The sequence below is a fragment of the Rattus rattus genome, chromosome 16 (genome assembly GCF_011064425.1).
Source record: "Rattus rattus isolate New Zealand chromosome 16, Rrattus_CSIRO_v1, whole genome shotgun sequence".
NCBI classification, from domain to species: domain Eukaryota; kingdom Metazoa; phylum Chordata; class Mammalia; order Rodentia; family Muridae; genus Rattus; species Rattus rattus.
The window spans coordinates 122661-149735 of NC_046169.1; the positions used below are offsets into that span (position 1 = coordinate 122661).

Sequence of the window (27075 nt, forward strand, 5' to 3'; positions counted from 1 at the left end):
CCACAAGAATTATTTTGCATACAAAATAAACATAGCTTTGCTTTTAGTTTGGGTCATGGTTACTTTAACTAGAGTCTGTTTTAGTTTGGTTCCTGTTTTTGAAGTTTTTCCTTTTGATAGGAACTCTTATGAAATAGTGTTCTTTCCTGCATGGTTGTTTCTGCTAGAGCTCCATCCTGTCAGATAAATGACAGTGATGTTTACCTCTGGCCAGCTATTCACCCTCATCAGCTACAGGAGCCATCAAAGTCACTCCTTTCCATGGTCCCACTGTGATCTCTCAAGTTATTCTTTCCAGAAATCCAGTCAGGCATAGTGACACACACCGGTCATCCCAGCACGTGGGAGGTAGGGAGAGGAGTCTGGGTCATCCTGCACTGCACCAAAGGTTCAAGGAGGCCTGTTACAAAGTCCTTCCCTGACCACAGCCCCTTCAGCAGCTAGATGCTCTCGCTGAGCTTCAGCTAAAGTGTTCGACTTAGTGATTTAAATTCTGTTCACAGAATAATTTGGGTCTTCGTATCCTAATCATTGTCCTGGAGACTCAACCTAGAGCAGAGTGAACAAGGCTTACATAACAGGAAATATGCTGTTTATAAAATTTAACTTTTTGTTAGATTTTTTGAGACAGGGTTTCCCTGTGTAGCCCTGGCTGTCCTGGAACTCAAGTACTGGGATCAAAGGCGTGAGCCACCACCACGCAGCTGAATCCTGTCAAAAGTGCCGTTCCATTCTCTATTCTCTCAGGCCACCACTTACAGACAGTACAGATGCCCTTTATATAAGACACAAACACCCACACTGCACGCACAAACAAAGTATGGAACTTTGCTACCTGTGCATAACTTTCTTCTGAATGTGACAATGGTTAAAGCCAACAGTGTGGGGCCAGAGAAATGGCTCAGCGGTTAAGAGCACTGACTGCTCTTCCAGAGGTCTTGAGTTCAAGTCCCAGCAACCACATGGCAGCTCACAACCATCTGTAGTGGGATCTGGTACCCTCTTCTGGTGTGTCTGAAGACAGCTACAGTGTACTTATATATCATAAATTAATAAATAAATACATAAATATATAAATCTGTAAAAAAAAGAGAGAGAAAGAAAGAAAAGCCAACAGTATGTACTGTATGGCCAGGGATAAATGGCCAAAGCGTTGGGTGTTATTTGTTCCGAATGAGAGCCCTTGCTTACAGAGCTCTCGGCTAGCTTTATGAATAATGCAAGTGGAACTTATAGCAACACAAGTCAGCGATGGCCGTTCAAAGGGTCCATAAGTCAGAAGCCAGAGGAGTTGAAAGGGAATGTATGTGTTGCTTTTAAATACATACTTGGAGGCATTTCATCGGCTTTATGCTTCCAAACCAAGCAGTTCGGTATTTCCATGTAGGAGAAGGCAGAGACGTGATTGGGCAGGAGAGCTCGGAGAAGGCTCAGCCCAAAGCTAAAGCCTTTCATTGTGGTCTTTGGCACAGCTCAGGCAAAGCCAAGCTCTGCGAGCCACCCAGCCACATCAGGCAGGGGACGGGAATCTGCTCCTTTGGCTGCACATGTGGAACCAGGGGAAGGAAATTCCATTGGGGCTCTGACCCTTCTCCCCTCTGCCAACTTAGATGCACGAAGCCATCCATACCGAAGTCATTCTACAGGCAGCGTACAGACTGATTCCAGCATTGCCTGAGCCAGGCAGAGAGGAAAACAGTGAATTGATACAGGACTGCAGCATTCAAAGTTAGAAAGGCAGATTCATCCCAGTTTACTATTAGACTCGTCATCTGGGCTTTGTGCTATTCCTAAGACACCAATTTGGGAAACACGAGGGAAGTGTGTTGCTTTTTGTTACAAAGATGTTGAGTGGATTCCAACGGTGTTGATGATGGTGTGGCCAGTAGGCCTTCTAACGTGTGGATTTCATTCCTCCCAGTTATTAATGATGACTCAAGAATAAGCTTATGATATATGCAAAGGTTATTTTATGGCTGAAGCCTTTGGATTTTGGTAAATGTTTCGTTGTTAAACAAAAAATAAATTCAATGGAAAACCCAATATAAATTCAATACCATATACAATTTTAATAACCATAAAAGCACCATTATATAAGACACTTAAAATAATAGTTCACAAAACATTAGAAAGAAGCTGTTGGCCAAAAATAAATTAGAGCATACATCTCACATGGTCTTGTCAGGGTCTCCTACCAATGAGTCTGATTCCAGCCTACTGGGATTTAATTTGGACTCATACATTCATAACTGACTCTTTTATTTTTTTTTCAGAGCTGGGGACAGAACCCAGGGCCTTGCGCTTGCTAGGCAAGCGCTCTACCACTGAGCTAAATCCCCAGCCCCATGGTTTACTCTCTTAACACCACACAAGACACCTCATCTCGGTGGGCGCAAACCTGGTATCTCCGTGCATGACCTTCACCCTGGCTGCTTCCTTGCTTTGCACTCAAGCATCTGGGTAACTAACTAATAACACGTTACAGGCATCGTTTCACAAATCACTTGATGACTCTTAAAAACTGGTGTTCTGCGAAAGCAGGTTTATTTACACTGCTAGACTACAAGCTAGAGGGAGGGGTTTGTCCCGACACTGCTGTCTGCAGGGTCTGACTACAACGGTACTGATTCTTCTTAACTGCCTTTGTTGCTAAGAATTCACCGGCAGTTTTAAGGGTGACACATTGTTAAAATGAGGGAGTGACTCCCCTAACGTCACCTTGAAGGAATACATGCCCTTCTGGGCATTAGAACAGCATTGGCCCTAGCTAAGCTGCTTCCTGCCTCTGCCTCCCTCACCTCTCCAACTCAATGGAGAAGATGAATGTGTCCAAGACTGTGGTACAGTAGCCTATAGGAATGTACTAGTAACATCTTGCTTTATTTATGACTCTGCAACTAATTGATAATCTTGGATTTCAGTTTCAGATCAATTCTTTCCCTGGAGAGGGAAAGACCCTTGACTCCTCGGCAGATCCCCAGCATCAGACCACGCGTACAGTGCATGCTGACATTGCTCATTGGAGATAATGAATATACTGACCTCTATTCAGAAACTTCTGGGCTTGGCTATTTACACTGGAAATTCGAGCTCTGGCTAAAATCGAACAAAGAATAAATACCAAAAGTTGAAGTAGAAACTTTCTCTAGGAAAATTCTGCAGTGGCTGTGCACAGGCTGTTAATATCCGTGGTGGTAGCCGCCCCTTCTGTAGCTCTCGTTGGAGGAGTTGCCCCGAGCCCTTTGGTTGGGGAGCTCTGAGGAGGTGTTCCAGTACCCGGAGCCACCGGACGGTGCGCTGTCCCTGTCCTGGTTTCTGTTCGCTCTGCTTGGCTTTTCTGCGTGAAGGACACTGTGAAAGGTAACATTGTGTTCATACCGTTCTTTCATTCGCTGTATTTTTTCTTTTGGGACCCCATGGATGTTTCTTCTAAATAGGAAAAAAAGGGGGGGAACCCCACAAATCTTTAGTTAAGGCAGGCTATCAAAGTAAGTAACTTACATTCCATACAGATCCTGCATTGCACAGCTGCTGCTCTGCCAGACACTGGGCAGAAGCATAGGTCCTACTGTTACTTCTCCAGCTCTAGTACTGTTCCCCATGCTGCCCTGCACACCCCGAGAAAGCCTAGGGCTAGCTTTAGAAAGGCCTCTCTAAGGAAAGGCTACGTGACGTTGACTATGAACAAAGACTACAAGGCATAACTCATGCATTTAGTGATATGCTTGTTGATGTCACGCACACATCTTTTTTTTTTTTTTTTTGAGCTGGGGACCAACCCAGGGTTTTGCGATGCTAGGCAAGCGCTCTACCACTGAGCTAAATCCCTAGCCCTACGCACACATCTCTTATCCGTCTGGATTGGTCGGTCTGAACCGTTAAATGATGCTTAACTGAAACAGCCTTAAATTCAGGAGGGCACAAATGCCAGTTGGGGATGAGGTTAGAAATTCAGTTGCCAAGATTTCAATGACAGGCTGGAGCTCCTGAGCCCTGTCCGATTTACCAACCAGGCAATTGTGGGGATGACCATAGATTCGCTTTAGAAATATCCTGCTTCCGTTGGGTCATTTGGCATCAGGCAGCATGAAATGTGGTTACCAGAAGTTGTAAAAACCACATTACTGGGGGCCGGAGAGATGGCTCAGAGGTTAAGAGTACCAATTGCTGGGGCTGGGGATTTAGCTCAGTGGTAGAGCGCTTACCTAGGAAGCGCAAGGCCCTGAGTTCGGTCCCCAGCTCCGAAAAAAAAACCAAAAAAAAAAAAAAAAAAAGAGTACCAATTGCTCTTCCTAAGTTCAAATCCCAGCAACCACATGGTAGCTCACAACCATCTGTAATGAGATCTGATGCCCTCTTCTGGTGTATCTGAGGACAGCTACAGTGTACTTATATATAATAAACAAACAAACAAACAAACCCACATTACTATTTGGACACTTGTTCCTGTATACATCAAAGCAGCAGGAATGTGTTACGTTCTGCTTAACATCCAAAGATCTTGACCCATGCAGAGTAATTGCCCATTAAATGCTCATTAATGAGGAAGCAATTGAGCACAAAGTTAAGTGTGTCCTTCTAAAGGACCAGGTCCAAGCCAAGGATTAGCATTTAGCATCACGTCAGACAGATGGCTCAAAACTAAAGCCCTTGCATTAATAGACCCAAAGTGATCAGTTTCTAAGAATTACCATTTCTGGCCTGAAAAATAGTCCATTTCCAGCCATCAAAGATGCTTTTGTTCAGTCTGAAATACCTGAAAACAGCAGGATACAGAATGAGGAACTAGGAAAACAAGGAGGTACCTTGCTAACTCTTGAACGTTGAATTTCCAGCGAGTGTCGGGTTCTCGGAATATAACTTCATAGTTATTCTCAAGTGCCTGATTTTTAGAAGCACACAAGACAGTGAAGACATTGGGGGCGTTCACATTCCACTTAACATTCACCACAGCCTTACAAGTCATCCAGGCCCTGAACCTATCTCCCGCATTCCGTCCCCAGTCCCCATACCTAGTCTCTCCCGTTGTGTTCTATGTGTCTCAGTGTCAAAGATGGTCAGTTTTACCTAGTAGGAGTCTGGATCTCCTTGAGACAGATCACTCAACTCACAGTGGAATGTCCCAAACACAGGTGCGAACAGGGAACCTGGGGAATTCCTAAGGCCGCTTCCACGATTACGCTGGATTTACTTCCTCCCACCCGGGTTTGTAACTGAGAGTGCCACTTAGGGAACGGGCGTGATCTCTACCTATATACGGTTTCCAGCAAACCCAGCTCTCCCCACTCTGCAGTGCTTGGCCCACTGCCCTGGACCCCGTTTCCGTGAGTTTAGAAAGTGAGTAAGGCTCTCTCTCGTGTAAACATCTAAGTGCTCTTTGCATCCGTAGCCTGACCACTTCACTCAGACAGCTCTGCCATCACTTCTGCTCAACGTGTTCAAAACGTGAGCTAAGCCGAGGGGTTTCCTCTGCAGGGAGCGTGCGTAAGCTGCAGTGTGCTGTTACACCACAGGAGCTTTGGTTACTATCCCACGAGTCAAAATAGCCAAGAGGGAACTGTGGATGTTCTCATCCCACCCAAGAGTGACGCTTGAAGTGGCAGATAATCTAAGGACCCTGACTCAGGCAAGAGCACGTCCACCAGAGCAGCCCCCTGCACTCTGCAAATATGTAAGATTATTATTTATCAACTAATAAATACATTTAATATTTCAGTCTCCCCTTCACCCTCTGGAGAGATGGTTCTACTCAGGAAAGAATTCAACGGCAGTGTTGTAGGAACAACTAATGACTGGGTCTCGTTAGCAGCTGTAGGTGGTTAGTATCCAAAACTGAAAAGCAAAATGACTTCCTGGAAGCCGGGTGTTCCTTAGTCAGGGCTGGGCCTGCCTGCAACAGCTCTTGGAGGCTCCACTCACCTCCCGTGGCCTTGAATGTGAACTCATCCAAGCCGTGCCCCCTGGGCCTGAGCCGAACTGACAGGAAGGCATCAGTAGACAGAAGCACACCTGTCTGTGCTATTTTGCTGTGCTAGTTGTGGGGCGAAATCTTTAAACTGCCAGGAGCTCTGTGAGAGAGACCTCACAACATACTCGGGCCATATGTAACTCAAGAAGCTGTCTGCCTCCTTCTCCGTTATTTGTCAAATGAAAACTTGTTAACATCAGATACAAACTGTCTGAAAAGATCAGAGTTGTGCGGAGTAATGCATCGATATTTGTATTCTACAGCCTTAATAGCGTCCCACTGTTAATCCTAAATCTGTTCATAAACTAAGAAATTCTGTTGCTCTGGAACTCTCAGCCAAAGAGGGCTGAGATCTCCTAGCCTACAGCAGGCAGACCTGACTCACTGGGACCTGCAGCCCTGCCAGTGCGTTCTCTAGTCTGTTCTCCATGCAAGTGTCAGTAGATGTTCCTCTGAACAGAAAAGAGCCACTACTGAAGAGCTAGCAAGGAGGCAAGCAGAAGCAGGGAGGTATCTATGAGTCTGAGGTCAGCATGGTCCACATAGTGAGTTCTAGGACAGCCAGGGCTACATAGAGAGATCCTGTGTCTCAAAAAGAGGGAGGGAGGAAGGAAGGAAGGAAGGAAGGGAGGAAGGGAGGAAGGAAGGGAGGGAGGAAGGGAGGAAGGAAGGGAGAGAGGAAAGGAGGGAGGAAGGAAGGGAGGGAGGGAGGAAGGGAGGAGGGAGAAGGAGGAGGAAGGAAGGAAGGAAGGAGGAGGAAGGAGGAGGGGAGGAAGGAAGGAAGGAGGAAGGAAGGAAGGAAGGAAGGAAGGAAGGAAGGAGGAAGGAAGGAAGGAAGGAAGGAGGAGGGAGGAGGAAGGAAGGAAGGGAGGAAGGAAAGGAGGGAGGGAGGGAGGAAGGAGGAAGGGAGGGGAGGGAGAAGGAGGAAGGGAGGAGGAAGGGAGGGAGGGAGGGGGAGGGAGGGAGGGAGGAGGGAAGGAGGAGGGAGGAGGGGAGGAGGGGAGGAAGGAAGGGAGGGAGGAAGGAGGGAGGAGGGGAAGAAGGGAGGGGAGGAAGGAGGGAGGGAGGAAGGAAGGGAGGGAGGAAGGAAGGAAGGGAGGGGTGGGAGGGAGGGGGAGGAAGGAAGGAGGAGGAAGGAAGGAAGGGGAGGGAGGGAGGGAGGAAGGAAGGAGGGAGGAGGAAGGAAGGAGGAAGGAAGGGAGGGAGGAAGGAAGGAAGGAAGGAGGGAGGAAGGAAGGAAGGAAGGAAGGAAGGGAGGAGGAAGGAGGAAGGAAGGAAGGAAGGAAGGAAGGAGGAGGAAGGAGGGAGGAAAGAGGAAAAAGGAAGGAGGAAGAAGAAGGAGGGAAGAGGGAGGAGGGAGGAGGAAGGAGGAAGGAGGGAGGAGGAAGGAAGGGGAGGGAGGAAGGAAGGAAGGAGGGAAAAAGGGAGGAAGGAGGAAGGGAGGAAGGAAGGAGGGAGGAAGGAGGAAGGGAGGGAGGAAGGAAGGGAGGGAGGAAGGAAGGAAGGAGGGAGGGGAGGAGGAAGGAAGGAGAGAGGAAAGGAGGGGAGGAAGGAAGGGGAGGGAGGAAGGAGGAAGGGAGGGAGGAAGGAAGGGAGAGAGGAAAGGAGGGAGGGGGGGAGGGGTGGGAAGAGGGAGGGAGGAGGGAGGGAGGGGAGGGAGGGGGGAGGGGGAGGGAGGGAGGGAGGAGGAGAGGGGGGAGGGGGAGGAAGGGAGGAAGGAAGGGAGGGAGGAAGGAAGGGAGGAAGGGGGGGGGGGGGGGGGGGAGGGAGGGGGGGGGGGGGAAGGAGGGGGGGAGGGAGGGAGGAAGGGAGGGAGGAAGGAAGGAAGGAAGGAAGGGAGGGAGGAAGGGAGGGAGGGAGGGAGGGGAGGAAGGAAGGGGAGGGAGGAAGGAAGGAAGGAAGGGAGGGAGGGAGGAAGGAAGGGAGGAGGGAGGAAGGAAGGAAGGAAGGAAGGAAGGAAGGGAGGGAGGAAGGAAGGAAGGAAGGAAGGGAGGGAGGGAGGCAGAGAAAGCCCAAGGTGATATCGCCAACTTTACCGGCTCACTGGGAGAACTACCGTAAGTGAATGTGAAATCATGGCAGACTAGAAGACGAGCAAAGAACCCATGTTTCAACTTTCTCATAAAATGTCCATAGCTGAGAATTCAGAATAATACTTCTCCCTACCATGACTGCATAGGGCTTCATTTCCCAGGCGTGCAGGTTGGTGTTATCAATAATGATGGGGGATGTGCCACTCCGCATTGCTTTCCTGGCTGTAACACAATGCAACACAACGGTGAGCAGCATGCAGCAGTCAGCAGGCCAAGCATCACCCACACCATCATTATGTCATTACAGGAGGCCCTCCTCACAGTTAGGCTTCCTAGTGCTGAGCCACCATCGGGGTTTCCATTGGCTGGAATCTACAGGGGTTAAGCCCTGCCATTCTGCAGTGTAGAAAAACCTCAGAGCTTTTGGTTAAAGCTCCTCCCATGAAATGAATTCATTTCAAAGCTGCTATGCTATATGCATGCATAAAGCCTCCCCCTCCCCCCTTCCCCCCCACCCGGGGTTTGGAAAGGAATTTGTCACCTCTTTTCTGGTTCCATTCATGAGCTTCCTCCAAGAAGATGGGGTTGAACTCATAGGTGCCATCTTCCCTGAAGAAAAAGTCATCCGTGCTGAAAATCAGGGCTCTGGGGTAGTCGCGCTGCAGCTGTCTGCAAGGTGGAGAAACAGAAAAGGGATTCTCCCATCACTCTTGGTCATGGGAGAACAGTTCCTTTCCATCTTTAGCACAGGTAATAATTCTGAGAGCTCCACGTTTTGAGTTTTCAACTTCACTTAAAAGGAGAACCAGTTATCTCCGGAAGTCATCACTCCTCAACTGGAGGCAGGAGGGAGGCCGAGAGGCGGCTATGCGTGTTGCCAACTCATAAAAGTGAGAGGTCACTGGTCACGGCCATTGCCTCCTGCAGCGACCAGGATTGACTAAAACTCCAAGGATAAGTGGAAGGCATAGTGACTGTTTCCTGGCGGACATCAGTTACCAGAGCCACTCCTCTCCGAGACGGCAGTGCCCTCCCACACCTCCCGTCGGGCACCATGCCCCCACGCTGCAGCCCTTCCCTTGCCCCCTAAACTCTTACCTGTCCTGGGTCCCATTCCTCGGAGCTCTGATCTCTGTAAGGACCCATCTGAGCAACTAGTTCTTGCTGAGGTATGAAATGTGGATAAAGGAGATGTGTGTGAGCTACCCTCTGAGTTCTAACAATACCTAAACCAGTGGGAAAAAGCACAAGAGAAGGAGAGAGGTGAACCCAGTGGTGTCCCTGCGCCTTCTGAACCCTACCACTCTGGGCCGAAATATGAAAATGTCACAGAAAACAAGTGATATCACAGAGGCCACCTTTATGCAAAACAGAGAGGGGAGTTGGAATCTGCGGGGAAGGATTTCTAAAGAGATGCTTGGATTTCGGGTTGCATCATATCTTTGGGCAGACACTATTAAATCAGAGTGACCTGGTCGGCACTGGACAGCCTCCTAGTAATAAGAAACAAACAAAAAACAAACAAACAAGAGAAGCTTATTATCTGGCGATGCCCGCCCTGCATCACAACAGATTCTGCCAGTGAGTGGAATCCCCTCCTACAGTCGAGTGGGGAGTGAAAAAGGCAGAAGTACAAAGAGGAAGGCAGGCAGAGGCACTGCACGCCCCTTTAGTTTCTTTCTGTTCTCAGTAGAGACCGAGGTAGGATATTTTAACTCAGTAAGAATACAGCGCAGGCGCGCAGGCGCAGTAGAGCTGAGCTCCACCCTCATGCTTCCACTGCAGCCACCATGAAGCCGCCTGTCTGAACTTGTCTTCTCAATTGTAAGACAGAGGACAATGCTAAGGACTGGAGGGACAGCACTTGGAAGAGGGCGAGGTGCTCAACAAACCTAAGGGTCAGTAATAACTTACCCAACCCAGACTGCCGACAGGACCCGAGGTATAGTGTACCTGAACATGGGGGCTCTCTAGGTGCTGCAGTGGATGTGAGAGGGCTGACATGTCAGTAAATACACAATCCAGAGACAGAAAACAAGCATCTCTACCTGCATTCTTCAGAGGGCGTGACAGCAGAGTTGGAAAGAAACAACGACAAAGTAAATGCATTTTATGATGGTGCACGGGGAGTCCAAGGGATACTTTGATTTTTAACTGCAGCCTGACTGTCCTTGGTAGACTTTTGAGGACATGTAGGCATGTATTTCATTTTATTGTTTATCTTTATTTAATCTATCTGCACCATCTGCATGTGGACCTGTGGAGTCCCGAAGAGGACATCAGATCTCCTGGAGCTGGAATTACAGATGAAAATACAGATGTGCACCACCATGGGGTGCTGGGAGTCGCTTAGGCTCTGAGATAAAAATTTCCACATCAAAGGACTAGGAGCAATTGGCCAACTTATTAAACCCTGATTGACAGTTCCCAGACACCAAGCATTACAGGAAGTGTTAAGGAACTGAAGTAGTTCCATTCAAGGCTGGCTGCTCTGGCTATGGGACCAGGCCTCCTGTACAGTTTGTGTGAAACACGCAGGACAAGCTGTACCAACAAAACACAAACAGTTTGGGCCAGAAATGTCAACAGTGTGATAAGGGAGACATTGCAAAAGAGGTAACATTTGGCTCGGACCTTGAGGTTTGAGGAACTTTTACCTTGTGTGAAAGAGGATAAGAGAAGGCACGGGCGAGGACACACCCAGGGTGAATAAATCTGGACATAGACAGTTTCATTGAAGGAAGTCATTGGAAATACTGCACACAGATTTTTAAGAATTTGACAAGCTGGAAGCAGTCCAAAGTGTAACCACAAACCATGGGAACCACGTTAGAGGACCACTGATCATCTGAGCAGACAGGTTTATGGTGAAAACACTAAAAACAGGTTCATGGTATTTCTCACACTCAGGAAGTCTGTATGGAAAGGGAAGGGAACTGGCTTGGAAATCACAGTTTGGACTGAGTCAGCCCAAGAGTTCTGGTCAACAGTCTTGCCTGGTGTCCACCTACAGAGAGTGCAGAGTCTAGGCAAGCTCCTGTGAGCTTCTGGTGGGCTGGCTTTGAATCTCCAGGCCCCTGGGCAGGAGGGCAGGAGTGGCCACCATATTGTATTGCGTCAGGCAAAGTGAATTAGTCTGCTCTCGCACATTGGCAGGAGAGAAGTCAGTTTCAAGTTCTTGACGGAACTCAGACACGGGAAATACGACAACTGTCAGTCACAGGCAGGTGTAGGGAGTGGTGGGAGACAGAAGTCACCATAGGGCAGAGAAGGACGCGGGTTCAGTTTCCACAGAGAACATTCACTGAGCTTGATGACCCAGCTGAAAAGGTCAAACCCCACACCCAAACCCTGACCTCCAACGCAAACAGTGACAGAGACCACGTCGTTGCAGAGTGAGGAGGTGGGGCGGGAAGCCATTGCATTTGCACTGGGTATTTGAAATTTTGCTGGGTGACGTAGATATTGGTCAATACACTAGAGTTTCAGGTTATTTCATAAATACAACTTGTTCTAGTAAAATCTACCATTGAAATGAAAATCATCTCTCCTGTGTACTAAGTGACTGTGTTATACGTAGGTTTAATTTCTTTCAGACCCCCCCCCCCAATCTGCTGTCCCTTCTAGGCTGGGTCTCACCGGTCTTCTGTCACTGACCTTTCGTAAGTCTGGTTTGTTGAGCCATTTCTGAGGCGAGTTTTTCTTTCCGTGCGTAATCCTTACCAACTCCTGTTTGGCTCTTGGCAGCTTACACTATGGACAGAAGTTTAAGTCCCTAAGGTTTTCTCTAGGCAGACTTACAGACCTGCTGTTTGCCACACACATTATCTGCTTCTTAGTCCCTTCTGGTCAACACACAAAACAGAACACTGTCAGCCTTTCTGACTGCCATATTTCACTCCGAGTAAGACTGCTCAGGCCCACCACAGGGCATCATGGGTTCTTGGTCTAGCCCTTTAAAATCTTTTTTTTTTTAAGTGACAGTATTTAGACTGTAAAACTTAAGTGTGAGCAATAAATACCATTCCACCAGCTTCAGAAAGGAGGGGCGTGTCTTGGTGATAACCTTCCCTAAGGTCAGAGGTCTCAAGCATCAAGGCAATTGAGTCGATAAAAATCAGAAGAAAAGAGATGATCATTCCCACGTAGCTTCCCCTCCTGCACTGCCCCTCTCCCAGTCACTACAATTACAAGAGGAAACTCGGGTGCTAATCCGAATTCCATAACTTACTCTCCTACAATGATTTAGCCATCAGGAACTGGGCTGTGACAGGTATGTACCAGCTGGGGACCTGCTGGCTGAGAAGGTCCAGTGTTACTGCATAAAGTCTCCCTTGTACCCGACTGTGCATTTTCAGACATGTGTTGGTAAACAGACCCAGCTTGGGCGATCACCCGCCATAGTTCTCCACATTGAACATCCTCTCAGAGCTCGGTCATCTCAGTAAGCTCTCCCTAGAACTGGATTGTTTGGGTGAGGAACTGAAAAAAATCCTCACATCCTCTCTGGTCCCCATGCCCCATACACGTCATTTCCTCTGCCTTCTCCTTCTTCAGTCTGCACCTGAGCCTTTTCTTTTTAGAAAATGTTCAAAATTATATACCAATGGGGAACACGGAACAGTAAACACTGCTTACCCTCTGTCTACAGTCACTGAATTGTCACATTCAGTCTCAATTATTCTGTCTCTATGGACACTTCTTTATTCCTGGGTTCCTTCTCTGCCAGCGTTCTTCTAGGTAAGCACGGTGCTTGAATTTTTGCCATAAAGACTTCAAAAATTTTCTCTCACGGTTTCATAATTTAAAATTACTTTAATCCATTTTATATTTTGTGGAGAACTTTTAGGGCCGCTTGAAAGGAATTTGACATTGGACCAGGACGGGGAAGTAGGGCTAGTTCAGGCAGGAATCTGATTTTAGGCTAGAACAAAGAAGTCAGCTTCAGACAAGGGTGCAACTTTGGGCTAGGACCAGGAAGTAGGCTCAGGTATCTTGGCCATCCTGATACGCCCCTAAAAACAGTGATCATGGGACTTTGTTTATTGTCTTCTTGTTCCCTTAACCTAGAACTGACCTTATTACTTGCATGTAATTAAAATGGTATAAAAGCAGACTAGGAACAAAACCTGCTAGGGTCATGCTACAATGTTGTCTAGTTGTCTCTTTTTTTTTTAAATTTTAATCCTTGTTCCTGGGCTGGAGAACCTGTTGACTGAGCTGGCTTGGTCAATATTTAAATATTTAAATTTTTGTCTTATTATGGTTCCCCAAATGATCTGCCTTCCTTCCAAGTGCTTCTGGTAGTCACATGGTGCCTTTGGTGTCTTTCATCTAAACCTGTCCTCAGGTCCCTCTTCCGGAAGAGTCCAGAGGAGTTGCTGGTTGTTTGCTCAGGATTGAGCTTCAGGTTGGAAGGGTGGTACAGAGGACAGATGTTTTTCCTGATCTCATGTGACACTCCATCCACGGTGACCATGCAGACACCTGGCTAAAGGTCCCGGTCATGGCGTCTTCCACTGTGGAATAAGCTCATTGGCTGGCTCAGTGTGCGGAACCCGGACCACGTGATTGTCCTGGCTTCCAGCAGCCTTCCCCGTGCAGCCCACTCCTCAAGATGCCACAAGTCTTACGTTCCTCATTTGAAATTCTTGACATGTCTTCTAGGTAGAGTTGTCTTATAAAGCGCCTCCTCTCTTCTAAAAAATCTTTATCTTTTGGCAATTTATTCATTGCCATGTGGCAAAAACTACTCTTGCCTCAGCTTCTCAAGTGCTGGGGTCACAGGCATATTCCACCATGCCCATCCCATCCCGTACTTCGCTTGCTTGCTTGCTTGCTTGCTTGCTTGCTTGCTTGCTTGCTTGCTTGCTTGCTTGCTTGCTTGCTTGCTTGCTTGCTTGCTTGCTACAGTACCTGACAGGCTTAACGTGCACTGTGCAGTCCAGGATGGCCTCGTAGCCACGGCCAATCCTCCTGCTCTGTCTCCCAAACGCTGGCACGCCAGGCAGGCACCACTGCACCATCCGTCCTCTCGTTCTTTCCGATGCTCCAGCTGTTCCAAGCTTGGCTGGTGATAGATACACTGTAATCTGGCGCCTCTTGTGAAAGCCAGGCTCCTGCTTGTGAAAAGTATCATTTTTTCCCTAATTAACAACGACACACATTGAAGCATTAAAGTGCTAAAAAGTAAGGGTGAGCTTCTGTATTCATCTAGAAATAACTTCTAACGTTTGGTTTTATATATATATATATTTAAATCCTCCATTAATTGTGTGTGTTTATGTGAGGTCAGAGGACAAGTGTCAGGGGTCATTTCTCTCCCTTCACCATTTCAGTTCCAGAATCAAACTAGGGCCGTAAGGCTTAATGACTAGTGCCATTACGGAGTCCAGATGTTTTTTCACCAGCAGGTTTTTTTCCCCCCATAACAAACTGTTTCTCACCCTATGAAATTTTTTTCTGTGATGTTTCAATGCATGGCAGCTTACTCGTATTCACAGGGATGCCCAGAATTTCCCTAAGGATTGTCTCCTGACCCCCAGTGTGCCATCCCGGCACAGTCCCCTGTGTTTATCAGAGGCCCCTCATCAGGAGGTTTATCTTACCGAATTTCACTTTCCTGTAGGACAAGACAATTGCCTTTTTTTTCTTTTTTTTTTTTAAAGATTTATTCATTTATTGTATATAAGTACACTGTAGCTGTCTTCAGACACACCAGAAGAAGGCATCAGATCTCTTTACAGATGGTTGTGAGCCACCATGTGGTTGCTGGGAATTGAACTCAGGACCTCTGGAAGAGCAGTAGGGTGCTCTTAACCACTGAGCCATCTCTCCAGCCCCCCTTTTTTTTCTTTTTAAAGATTTATTTATTGTATGTATATGAATACACCGTAGCTGTCTTCAGACGCCTCAGAAGAAGGCATCGAATGTGCATTACAGATGGATGTGAGCCACCATGTGGTTGCTGGGATTTGAACTCAGGACCTCTGGAAGAGCAGTCAGTGCCCTTAACCTCTGAGCCATTTCTCCAGCCCGACAGTTGCCTTTTGACCTTATTTACAGAAGTCTCTAGATTATAAAACTAAGTCTTTACAAATGTATCCGTGCCTCATGGAGCTTCTTCTGTCTTCCAATCCAGGCCTTTGATGTAGTTGGACCAGTCTTCCACACCTGAGATTGTCAGTCTGTCTATATTCCTGTACATTCTCCTCCTCCCTCCCTCCATCTGAAACTTTACTTATACACAGTACTGGTTAAGGACCTAACTCGATTATTTTTCTCCCTGGTTGTCCCCAAACTGTTGCCTAAGGATCTTACCCTTTTCTAATATTTTGAAATGCTTTCTACGCTGTACCAAACGACTGCACATAGTGAGAGCTGTCATCCGGCTTTATCTTGTTCCTACGTTTGGATCCACCTTCTTTCCTCCTTTACTAATATTCTGTTATAGTCAGTGGTGAGCATATTTCCTTTACAAAATGTATCCTTTTACTCTTCCATTGTTGTTGTTGCAGAAGTGTCTGTGAACAATGCCAAGGAAAAACATCTCCTTGCTCCGCGGTGGTTTCAGTAACTTTCCCAGAGTGGTGGGCAGGAAACAAAGACCTTGGTGTGTATGAGATCTCCTTGACCTTTGTAACACTTTTATGGAGTAAATAATCGTTCCTCCAGTTTGCAGATAACGAAAAGTGCCGCCTGGAGAGATTAGATAGCTGGCCACCGCTCAGAGTTTCCAAGGGACACTGCCAGAGGGTGTTCCTTCAGGTCTAGAGAGGACCAGGTTGCGTGGTGTCACTCTCTGGCGCTCTCCTAGCTCTGAGAGAGTGCATCTTATAGTCTCGATCACAGTCTGCATGGGTGTGCCTTTGCCTGCAGTCAGCACTCTGCCTTTTATTCCAACACTTCTTAATTAAAAGGAAAAGCCAATGTGTGGATGTGAGTGCCTGGGTGTGTGCCTGGCACCATGCTTCTCCCTGATGCCTGTGGAGACCAGAAAAGAGCATCAGATCCCCTGGCGCTGGAATTAGAGATGGTTGTGAGTCACCGTGTGGTTGCTGCAAATGAACACAGGTCCTCTGCAAGAGCAGCTAGAGTTCTTACCCTTTGAACCAACTCCAGCACCGATGATGACATTCTTACACTGAGTTACATCACTGAACTTTGGTCACATTTCTCCTGACAGCCTCACCACCCCAGTGCAGCCACCATTCATATGGGGCGTCCCAGCCACCCTGCAACTCCAGGCTTCACATCTTTTGTTCTGCACCACGAGAAGAGGCAACGACTCCTGAAACTGCAGCTTTAAAGCACAGACTGCCACACACTCTCAGAAATGACAGCACCATGACAGTCTTCTTGGGAGATGCCTTGGGACCCATTCCTGCCATCACTGCTGTGTCTTCAGCTCAAAGATGTCATATGTCACAGACACTGCATAGCCTGTCAGTGTCACACTTGTTCTCTGTTACTGTTTGGCTTTCTGTGTTATGACTCTGCTAACCTGTGCTTCTAAAGAACTTTACACCTCCAAAGTTTACCTCAGAGTCTTTAACACACACACACACACACACACACACACACACACACACACACACACACACACGATCACCACCCCTCACATGCTTGCCCCCTTCAGTCGCCCTCACACTCATGCACATGATCACTCCCCCACATGTTCACCCCCAGTCCCCCAACACACACATTCACATACACACACAACAGTCCTTTTCCTTTGTAACCTTCTGCTTGGCAGCCAGCACGGCTCTCCAGAGCTCTCCCTCTTGTCTCTGCCCCTAGAGAATCTTGCAACATAAACTCAGAAGTGGCTAGAGCAAGGCTGTGACCCTGCAGACCCATGGCACCATTTCCTGTTGGTTCTGGGGTTCAGTTCAGCCCGCTGCCTGCTTTAACCCTGGTGCTCCTGCTCTCCATGGCACCCTCCTGGGATCACAGGATCAGTCCGCATGCACTGCACATTTACTTCCCCACCGCTAGGGTATTGATTCCGTCTACCTGGGCAGGTTCCCCCACACACACACACACTGTTGCTTCCCAAGTACCTAGAGCACTCCCTGATATATGAGTGGAGAAATGGAGTCTTACATATTTTAGATCTCTTCATGTTGATACACAGGCTAGGTTCATTCCCTTTAACTTCCACATAGCCCTCCATTATCCATGATTTAAAACAAACAAAACAATTCTAATTTCCTGTATAATGCCTAAGTAGAGGATCTGGAGAGATGGCTCAGTAGTTAAGAGCACTGACTGCTCTTGCAGAGGTCCTGAGTTCAAATCCCAGCAACCACATGGTGGCTCACAACCATCTGTAATGGGATCCGGTGCCCTCTTCTGCTGTGTCTAAAAGACAGTGACAGTGTACTCACATACATAAAACAAACAAAAAAAACCCAGGCTCTGACCCCAGAGCCTCACACTAACCCCCTAGGTCAGAATGAAGATAAAACAAGCCTCTCAATATCTAGCTTTCTTCTCAGACACTTGGGATACGCGCAGTGATGCCTGCCAGGAAGAAATTCTGATGGCTGAGCTCCTGTGCACATTTCGGTTGACCTGGGGTGCACACTCCAAGTGCGCGCGCTAGCTCTGAAGGACTTGGGGTTTTTATCTCGTTTGTGTGGGGTGTTTAACATGATGAAGTAGACGCCCTCTGAGACCGTCTTCCTCCTCCAGGACAGAACACATGCTCCCTGAAGGCAGGGTTTTTGAGTCCTGTCTGGCACTCTTATCTCAGCATCTAGAATGAATGCCAGGCACGCGGGAGGTAACACATACTTGGAGAATGAGGAATGGCTTTCCTTTTAAAAAAAAAATATATATATATATAATATTTTATATATGTGTGTGTATGTATGTTCTGTAGCTGTCTTCGGACATATCAAAAGAAGGCATCAGATCTCATTACAGATTGGGTTGTGAGCCACCATGTGGGTGCTGGGATTTGAACTCAGGACCTCTGGAAGAGCACTCAGTACTTTCAACCGCTGAGCCATCTCCCCAGTCCCAAGGGTTGGTTCTCAAATGCTTTGTTCCATAACTTTGCAAGCTCTTCTCATAGGGTCCCAAACTGTGTGACAGTATTCTCACGGTCGGCCTCCAAAAAAGCTTGGGAGTGAGAAACATTCTACCCAGCACCCAGCAGCTTGAGAGCAGGGAGGCTGTATGACATAAGGCGGCCTCCTAGATGCCAGGGTTGCCAACCCCACATTAGGGCTGAGCCCTGACCTTGGTCTGCACCTATCTCTCAGCCCTCATTAGATAAGCCGTCTTCTACCTCCAGAGAAACCTCTGCTGTACCAACTGGCCACCAAGGCTAGTCACAGTTCCGGGGCTGGCCTATGGTTCACTCTGTCTCACTTCCAAAGCATGCCTTATTTCCGGGATCCAACAGCGGACGCCCACACGCCGTTGCCTGGCAGTATGGCCCACTACCCCTAGATAGGCTCTTCTTGCTATCTGACGCGTGGACAGCCTGTCATGTGTTGCAATGGGATCTGCTTCCTGTGCCTGTTGTCACATATTCGCTTGTTCTCAGAACTGCGGGGAGGAATCAGGAACCAAAGCCTGGGTTTCAGTTTTTGTCTGTATTCTCCCCAAATGTCATAAGCCAGGGACGGCCCAGAGGGGCGGCGATCCAGGCAAATGGCCACACTTTACTGCTGATCACAAGTAGTGGCAACCCCACATTTGATCTTAATTTTTTTTTTCAAATTAACTGAACATCTTTTTTTTAAATATTTATTTAGTATGTATACACCATGCAGCTTTCTGCCTGCATGTATGCCTACAGGCCAGAAGAGGGCATCAGACCTCATTACAGATGGTTGTGAGCCACCATATGGTTGCTGGGAATTGAACTCAGGACCTCTGGAACAGCAGGCAGTGCTCTTAACCACTGAGCCATCTCTCCAGCCCTGATCTTAACTTTAAATCCACCTCTAACTCAAAGATCAAAAACAGGGGCTGTTTATCAAATGTTTTCTTTCACTCATTTTTAAAAAATAGAGTTCTCTGCACTGAAGGGCATTTGGGACGCGTGGTATTGCCTGCCCTCCTCCCGCTTATTCTCTTCACCACACACTCCTCTTACATCTGCTTACGAGGATCAGCCTCCTCTTGCTTTTCTTCTTCCCTCAAAAGCCACACTAGCATCTGAGCTTCCGTCTCTGAGGAAGTCTCCAGAGTTGCCTTTTGTTAACAGCCCATGCAATAACTCCTTAGTGAACTCCTACCAGATGCAGGACTTCTAGAGGAAGGACAGGAAATAAAGACAGTGTCTGTTGGGCTGGAGAGATGGCTCAGTGGTTAAGAGCACTGACTGCTCTTCCAGAGGTCCTGAGTTCAATTCCCAGCAACCACATGGTGGCTCACAACCATGTATAATGGGACCTGATGCCCTCTTCTGGTGTCTGAAGACAGCTACAGTGTACTCATGCATAAAATAAATGAATAAATCTTTAAAAAAAAAAAAAAAAAAAAGACAGTATTTGTTGACCAGGATTTCACTACTATAGTCCAGGTTGACAGCAATCCTCCTGCCTCAGCCTCAGCAAGTCCCAGGACTACAGGGATGTGATTCAGATATAGTTTTATATAGAGATAGAAAAAGACGTAGCTTAGACACAGTTTCTGACTCAAAGAACGGTCAACACATCTCCTGAAACTCATATTCTAAGAAAGAGGTGTGTTTTGGGGTAGAGGCATCTGTTTACAAAAAGAGTCACAGAGCAAGCTAAACAATACGGAGTCTTCTTAAACAGCAGAGAAATCCCCTCCTCCTAGTATGGTATTCTCAACTCTGAAAGACCTCTGCTCTACCATCATCTCTCGCCAGGGTGGTCTGTAACTCTGGGGACAATGGGCATTGTCTCTGAACAGCCCCCGTGAGCGCACCATTGCCTAAGTGTGCCATGCCCTGGTCCCGCACTTCCATGTATGAAGTAAAAAGCACAAGGTTGGGGCTGGACAGAAGGCTCAGCCCTTAAGCACACCGGTTGCTCCTGTAGAGGACCTGGGTTCAGTTCCCAGCACCTACATGGCAGCTCCCATCCATCGGCAATTTCAGTTTCAGGGGACCCAAACCCCTCTACTGGCCTCTGTGGGCAATGTATACATATGGTGCGTGTACCTATACCCGAACAAAACAACCTACACACAAAACAAAGATAAATAAACCTTAGGCGCCCCCACTCACTGTGTGCTGAACCCTTCTCCATACGCCCTCCCTCTTCCTGGATCCTTACCTTGGTATAACCCAGAGCCTTCCCCAAGCTGTGCACAAGATGCGGTCCCACGTTCATTTGTTTCTCACCAGCCTTCCCCAGTTACACAGGGTCAGGCAGATTTTAGATGACTCGAAGGCACCAAAAAATATTGTATTTGTTAGAGTTCAATGGTCCTGGAGAACCCTTCTCTAGCTATTTCAGTGGAGCACCAAAAGCGAGGTAAGTTAAGTCAGAAGGGCGCTATCGCGCGAGCCGATCTAGAGACCTGGAAGTTGACATCCTTTCCAGAACACCGCCGTGAGTTGAACAGCCAACACCTCATCTCCCAGTGGAATCCACGAGCCAAAGACTTTGGTGATATTTCTAATTAGGAGAAACATCACTTTCTAATGCTGACTATGATAAAATGCAGCTTCCTTACGCTGAGACTTGAAATACAGGTTAAATTAACACCCTAGCTGACCTGAAGGGCTTTCTACCACAGTTTATGTTTTAGAGTCTCTTATCAGGACGCTCAGCCTCTTTTACGCTCCAGTTTGGCAATGGAGGTCTGCTGTAGTTAATGTGCTTGCCTGCCGTGTGGGGGGCAAGATTTAAGCCCAAATACTGAAAACCCGTGGTGGGAGTGGGCTCGGTCCTATGACTTTGATGGAGATGTTTAAGGTAGCAATGTCTTGCATTCAGCTGGATGAACACTATGGAAGCTTCTTAGCTGCCTCCTTAGCCACACCCCCACCCGTAGCCACACCCCCTGACCCTTTCCTGTGAAGGCGCCCTTCTTGACTTCCGCACCCACTTCTATTTCCTCTCAAATCATAGTTCACACCTTCAGTGTTACAAACCCCCGCCCCCTCCCCCATGGTCCCAGCAGTGCCAGGACACACGGTGATGAGGTTCCTATGCTGTGGGGGCCACTTTACCTAACATGGCCATTTGTGCGTGTCATAAACCCATATGACACCATAAACTCCTACTTTTCTTGTAAAACTTGTATGGCATTTCGTCTCCATTTGTCTAACCGCCAGAGGGAAGTAACACAGAGACCCTAGTTAGTGATTATTTCCCGCAGCGGCTTGAACGACCAGAGGTCTGAGCTGTCACCTGCCTGCTACTGTATTGTGATGTGTAAAAAGTGGAATAAGGTCAACTCTCGGTCTTGGTCTTCCCTCTGTGAAGGAGAGCCATTACCTCACCCATGAACTGGTCCCTGTTCCGGTGATTCTGTTCCCATGCCTTTCTCCTCACCTGTTTGTCCCCACATCTTATTTGGGAAGCATCCTTCTAGTGCCGAGATGAGAGATGTGAATGAGGGGAAAGGGCAGCCACTAGACAGCATCTTTGAGCCTAACTGAATACGCATTAGGAGTCGTGTGTGCTGGTGCCAGAGGGGAGAAGATCACAGAGGGGCCAGCATGTGACCCACACTCTGGTGTAGGACCTGACTTTCATGGGTAGGTAAAGATGAAAAAAAAATTTCAGGGAACAGACAGAAGAATGAAGACATTTAATTTTTCAAACAAGGCTGCTTGGATGAACAGCTGAATAGAAAGACTCCTGTTGCCATTCACAAAGACAGAATATTTTATTCACACATAAAATTAGGATGTTCTCGTATATGGCACAAGCATGAACCTTGGAACAGCATGCTGAGCGAGATGTCGAACAAATAAATACTTATGACCACATAAATACATGACACACTTAGACCAGCAAGAACACAGAGGGACCTCGCAACTTGCAGGCTGGAGGAAGAAAGGAGAGAGAAGGCTTTACTGCCAAGGGGCAGCTTCTGTCCAGGGTGATTAAATAAACACAGCGACAATCACTGTGTGTGTACGGATCTGTATCCTTTAAAGAGGTGAAAATAACCACAGCGGAGAAGGGCAAAAGGGTCTCCCAACTTTTAAAAGCTTTAGTGTGTGCGTGCGTGCGTGCGTGCATGCGTGTGTGTGTGTGTGTGTGTGTGTGTGTGTGTGTGTGTGTGTGTGTGTGTGACACTTACAGACAGAAGACAACCTTATATCGTCAGTGTTTCCCCTTCATCTTTATGTGGGCCCTAGGGACTGAACCCAGGTTTCCAGGTCTGCACAGCAAGCACCTCAAAACCTGCTGAGCCACCTCTCAGGCCCCGGATTCAACATCTAATTGTCTCCAAGATCTAGCTTTGGGCCTACCTGGCCCGTGGATTTGCAGCTAAGAAAGCTCTCTTTCAGTCAAGCCCAGGAGATCAAGGGGCTCTTTCCCATCCCTGCTCTACCACCTCTATGTGGGGGAAACTCTGTCCCAAATGAGCTTTCACCTCTGCTCCAGCTCCCTTGACCTTGAAGGCTGTTGGCACAAAGGCACCGTTTCCACAGCACCCCATGTTCCCGCTCCTTACTCTAACACCTTCTGGGCCCCTTTACAGCCTTGTCGACTCTAAGTCTCGGTAAGCAAGGAAACATGGTCACCAGTGATAATTGCTAATACTATGGCTGGCCCTCACTTCCCACAGCACCATGTTTACTGCGCTCTCTGTGATCTTCACAATGAATGAATCTGCGGGTTTGACTCATGCTACCACAGGTGAAGCTCAGGTGTTAGCGAATCAAGATCAAAGGTCACAGTTGTTAAAAAGTTCATCTCCTCAGGAGTTTCCTAGCCTATGTCCAACTGGGAATCAACCTATGGAAGACTTTCTTGAGAGAAGGACATGGTTATTAGCCAAGTCATTAAACAAACACAGAACCTTTAACTCAATTGCACCCTGATGTCTCTCACCTTTAAAAAGTTGCCAAGCGGCTGGAGGGAGGGCTTGGCAGTCAAGAGCACTTGTTGCTCTTCAGAGGGCCCAGGGTTTGATTCCCAGTACCCACGTGATGACCCATAACCATCTGCAACTCTAGTTCCAGGAGGCAGCGCCTTCTGACTCTCTCGGTTTCAAGCACACAGGTGGTAAACACGTACGTGTGCAAGCAAAATGACCATACATACATTATCTTTCAAAAGTCCTTTTATTATTTGGTTGCCAAGCAACACACAACTTGCTGAAAATTAGCAAACAAATGAGGGGAAAGTCTACGGTCCCGCTGCTCAAAGTCAGCACCCAGGGGTGCCTACTCATCTTCTGATGGAGTTTTTTTTTCCTAATACAGATCTCCATCTTTGAACAAAAAATGAGGCCTGTGTGTCTGTGTATAGCTTCTTTCTTAGTTTGTCTTTCATTTTGGGGACAGGACCTCACGTATCCCAGGCTGGTCTTGAACTCACGACGTAGCCAAAGATGACCCTGAACTCCCTGATCCTCCTGCCTCTCCTTCCCAAGTGCTGGGATCACTGGTGCGCACCTCTCGGTGGTGCTGGGGATTGAATCCAAGGCTTGGTCCACACCAGGCAAACATTCTATCCACTGAGCTACAGGTTGGGACCCGGGCACCTCTTTTAGGATCTCTCTGACGAACATCCCTCCGTGTCCACACGCTTGTCCAAGCATTCCCTCACGGGGAGTTTCCAGAACTGGAACCATAGTCCGTAGTAACCACCTGTCCCCCAGTGATGCTTAACTGAAAGTAGGATCTAATGTAGGTTTAGGGCACAGGTTAGCTCGAGTGCTGCGATGTGTGGTTAAAGTGCTCAGAGCAGGTAAAACCCCATTTAAAAAGAGAATCTAAAGAACTCAGAAGGGTGTTTTCCATATCCCAGCCAGCTGGACATAGGAAAAGACACAGGTGAGGATTCTAGAATATGCTGTTGACTTGAAAGACAAGACGTATCCTATTTTTAAAAGAGATTTTTATTAGTTAGTCAAAGGGGATATAAAGGTTAAGCAGGAAAAGATGAGCCCATATTTGCAAAAAAAACTAACTTCCTCCAACGTTAAAGAAAAAAGTTTTATTGGTCTGGTTTAAGAAATACATGTTCAGGGGTTGGAGTTTTTGCTCAGTGGTAGGCGCTTGCCTAGCAAGCGCAAGGCCCTAGGTTCAGTCCCCCCGCTCCGAAAAAAAAAGAAAAGAAAAAAAAAAAAAAAGTACATGTTCATTATAGAGAAATGACCCTCAGGATCTAGCAAGTGCATAATGACCTTAGAGCTCCTATGTTCTGCAGTGTATTTGAAAGCAATTTCCCAATCTCCTCTCTTAGTTCCTCCCTGGAAAACACCGTGGGGGAAACGGAAACGCCTTGCTGTGACTTCCAGACTGGTTCTTACTTGCAGATTTCTGCTTTCAGGCCGGGGCTCACCCAATCTGTCCCTACAGGTGTTTAAATGAGATGTTCTCTTCACCGATGTCTTCTGCTTAGTCAAATGTCAAGCAGGAATTAAAATCCTAGACGTGTAGAAAAACGAGAGATAGAAAGGACCCTTAAAAGACTACCGGAGGGGTTGGGGATTTATTTAGCTCAGTGGTAGAGCGCTTGCGTAGCAAGCTCAAGGCCCTGGGTTCGGTCCCCAAATGGGGGAGTGGGGGTGGGGGTGGGGGTGGGGAAGACTACCCGAGCCAAGACCTGGCTTTCCAGGGCCAACCCTCACTCCAGCTCTGCTCTCTTCCCTGTTCTCCGATCCTCACACTACTTCCTTTTCTCAGCACGCTCAGAGAGAAATGTCATGGCTAAAAGTTACTTCCTTCTCTGTCTTTCAGTGTGTGATGGATTACAGGCTGGTAAAGTGAAAGTGAGATCGAACAAGACCTTCGCATCCTGAGAACAGCCCGTAACAGATGCACCCCCCGCCCCTCCCCCCCCCCCGTGAATGGCTGTAGCACAAAATAACCAAATTGCCCGGGGTTCCAAGGAGGCTGCCATACCGCCCAACCTGCCACTGTCAGGAGCCTCCGGCAAGAACCTACAGAAGGGTGCCAGTGTGGCCTTCGCAAGTCACCTATCCCTTTAAGATGCAAAGGTGGCAAATTTCATTAGCTGGATGCTTCTTCTCCACAAATCAGCCAGAACCCCAATTCAAATGTCAGTCCCTCATCAGCCACCTCAGTTTCCCCATCATCCATCATCCACGTCCAAAAGACTCAGGCCCTCCCCCTAAGACCACTACCTGGTGCCATGGAAATCAGATGTGACCGCAGGCCACCTTGATTCTTCAGCGGTTCCGGGGTCCTAGGGCTAGCCTTATCTGATGAGATGGGACGCACACAGGTGGCAAGTGACTGCTTCTATCGACTAGTGCGAGCCAGATACTGTTCATGGAGGATAAGACAAGGCCCCTATCTTCAAGTATCTCACAGAAGGAAAAAGCCATCCTGTGCAAACCTAAGTGCAGTCACAGAGACGTAAACAGGAGCCAAGGCGCTGAGAAGGGCGGCTTCTACGGCAGGGTGAGGCAGCTGCGAGGGGAGGTAATAGAACCGGTTTTAAAAGGCTAGTGAGAGCAGTTGGGCAAAGGGTGGCGGTGGGAAAGCCAGGCAGGAGGACCAGCATCATCAACCACAGCAAGGAGAGAAAGAGTCCAACGTCGCTGGAACGCCAAGTGCAGGGCGGGGAGTGGAGGGCGTTCAGGCTGGAGCGGTGGGCCTAGCAAGGTGCAGCAGGCAGCAAGCCCGCGCAGTTCTCTCTGCCCGGGTACCCGGAGGGCCGCTTACGCAATTCGCAAGTGAACGAATTTGGGCGCCCGCGGAGAGGCTGTCAGTGACGGTCGCTGGTGGCGCCGCCAGCTCCCCCCTCCCCAGAGCACCTGTGCGCCTTCGCAGCCGCCAAAGCAGACGCAGGCTGCGCCGATCCACCAGATCTCAAAGCGGCCCCCGGCCCCCGGCCAGCGCCGCGCGGACCCCCTACCCGGACTCCCCCCCCGAACTCGCTCGGGTGACAGCGCCAGTGGACGCCGTGGCGGCTGCCTGCGCGCCAGCGGGCGGGGAGCGGGTTTCTCTGCAGTCGCCACCGGGTTTTCCCGAAGAGCAGTCCCCGCGGGCCTCCCCGACCCGGGGCTGGGGACGAAGGTTGCCCGGGGGTTGGGGCACCAGGCCGGGCAAGCACGGCGGGGAAGGGCCGGCGGCGTCTGGGGCTTGCGCAAGGCGCAGTGCCGAGGTCCGTCCTCCCGGGCCGGCGCGCGGCAAAGCTCTCTCGGGCGCGCGGGGCAAGGGCAGGGGCGGCGCGCGGAGCCGCTCGGGGCAGGGGCGCGCGTGGGCGCCAGGCCGCTCTCATTACCTGGCCAGCGTGGTTTTTCCCGAACCCGGGAGGCCGCGCAGGAGGTAGAGGTGTTTTCTAAAGCTGTGGCGGCGCGGAGGTGGCCCCCGCGCGGGCAGCGGCCGAGGAGGCGGTTGCTGCTGCCGCTGTTGGAGGCTCAGCCTCCCGAACGATTCCAAAAAACTGTCCTCCATGGGGAGGGGGCTGGCGGCGAGGGCCCTGGACTCCCTTCCTGAAGTCACGGTCTTGGCCAAAGCTGTTGTTTTTGTGACTCTCCGGCCATGTGATAGATGGAGGGGCGGGCGCTCGGAGCCCAGCCCCTCCTCCCCGGCCCCGCGAACCGCGGGAGGGGGCGTCTCTACCTGCGAGGCCCGGGCGCTGACAGCCGGGGAAGCGTGGGTGACGCAGCCCCCAGCGCTCCCTCCAGCTCCCCGCTGCCTTCCGCTGCCCTTCCCGAGGGAAGGGGCCTGGCCCCGGGGACACAGTGGGAGGTTTCCCTGCAGTCACTGTGGAAAGCTCAGCCCTCTGCTACAGCTCTGCCTCATCTCACTTCAGACAGGCCTAGACCTTGAAAGTAAATACTTTCCGTTGGAGATTAGAGAACGTGACAAGAGCATCAGAACAGTCACAGTAAAGGCCATTGTCTCCCCTATTCCGTGTGCATCAGCACCTGGCTGGGGTCCCAAGGGCTGAGGACTCCTCCAGAGTCCTGTACAGT

At 48.9% G+C, this 27075-nt stretch overlaps 2 protein-coding genes across 2 annotated transcripts in view; one reads left to right on the top strand and one right to left on the bottom strand.

Moving 5' to 3' along the window:
- Brca2 (BRCA2 DNA repair associated) overlaps window positions 1-3007 on the top strand; it is a 43148-nt gene extending 40141 nt beyond the window's left edge. The window contains exon 28 of the mRNA XM_032886852.1: window positions 2922-3007. The gene's annotated coding sequence lies outside the window, so the exon portion shown is untranslated. The remainder of the gene's footprint in view (window positions 1-2921) is intronic.
- Window positions 3008-3101: 94 nt separating this feature from the next.
- On the bottom strand, window positions 3102-26746 carry N4bp2l1 (NEDD4 binding protein 2 like 1). Its single transcript, XM_032886853.1, has 5 exons — window positions 26379-26746; window positions 8543-8670; window positions 8135-8223; window positions 4806-4882; window positions 3102-3429 (listed from the first exon to the last, which is right to left on the bottom strand). Exons 1-5 carry the CDS (start codon window positions 26549-26551, stop codon window positions 3180-3182), a joined length of 717 nt encoding a protein of 238 aa, XP_032742744.1. The 5' UTR covers window positions 26552-26746; the 3' UTR covers window positions 3102-3179.
- Between the last annotated feature and the right edge of the window lie 329 nt (window positions 26747-27075).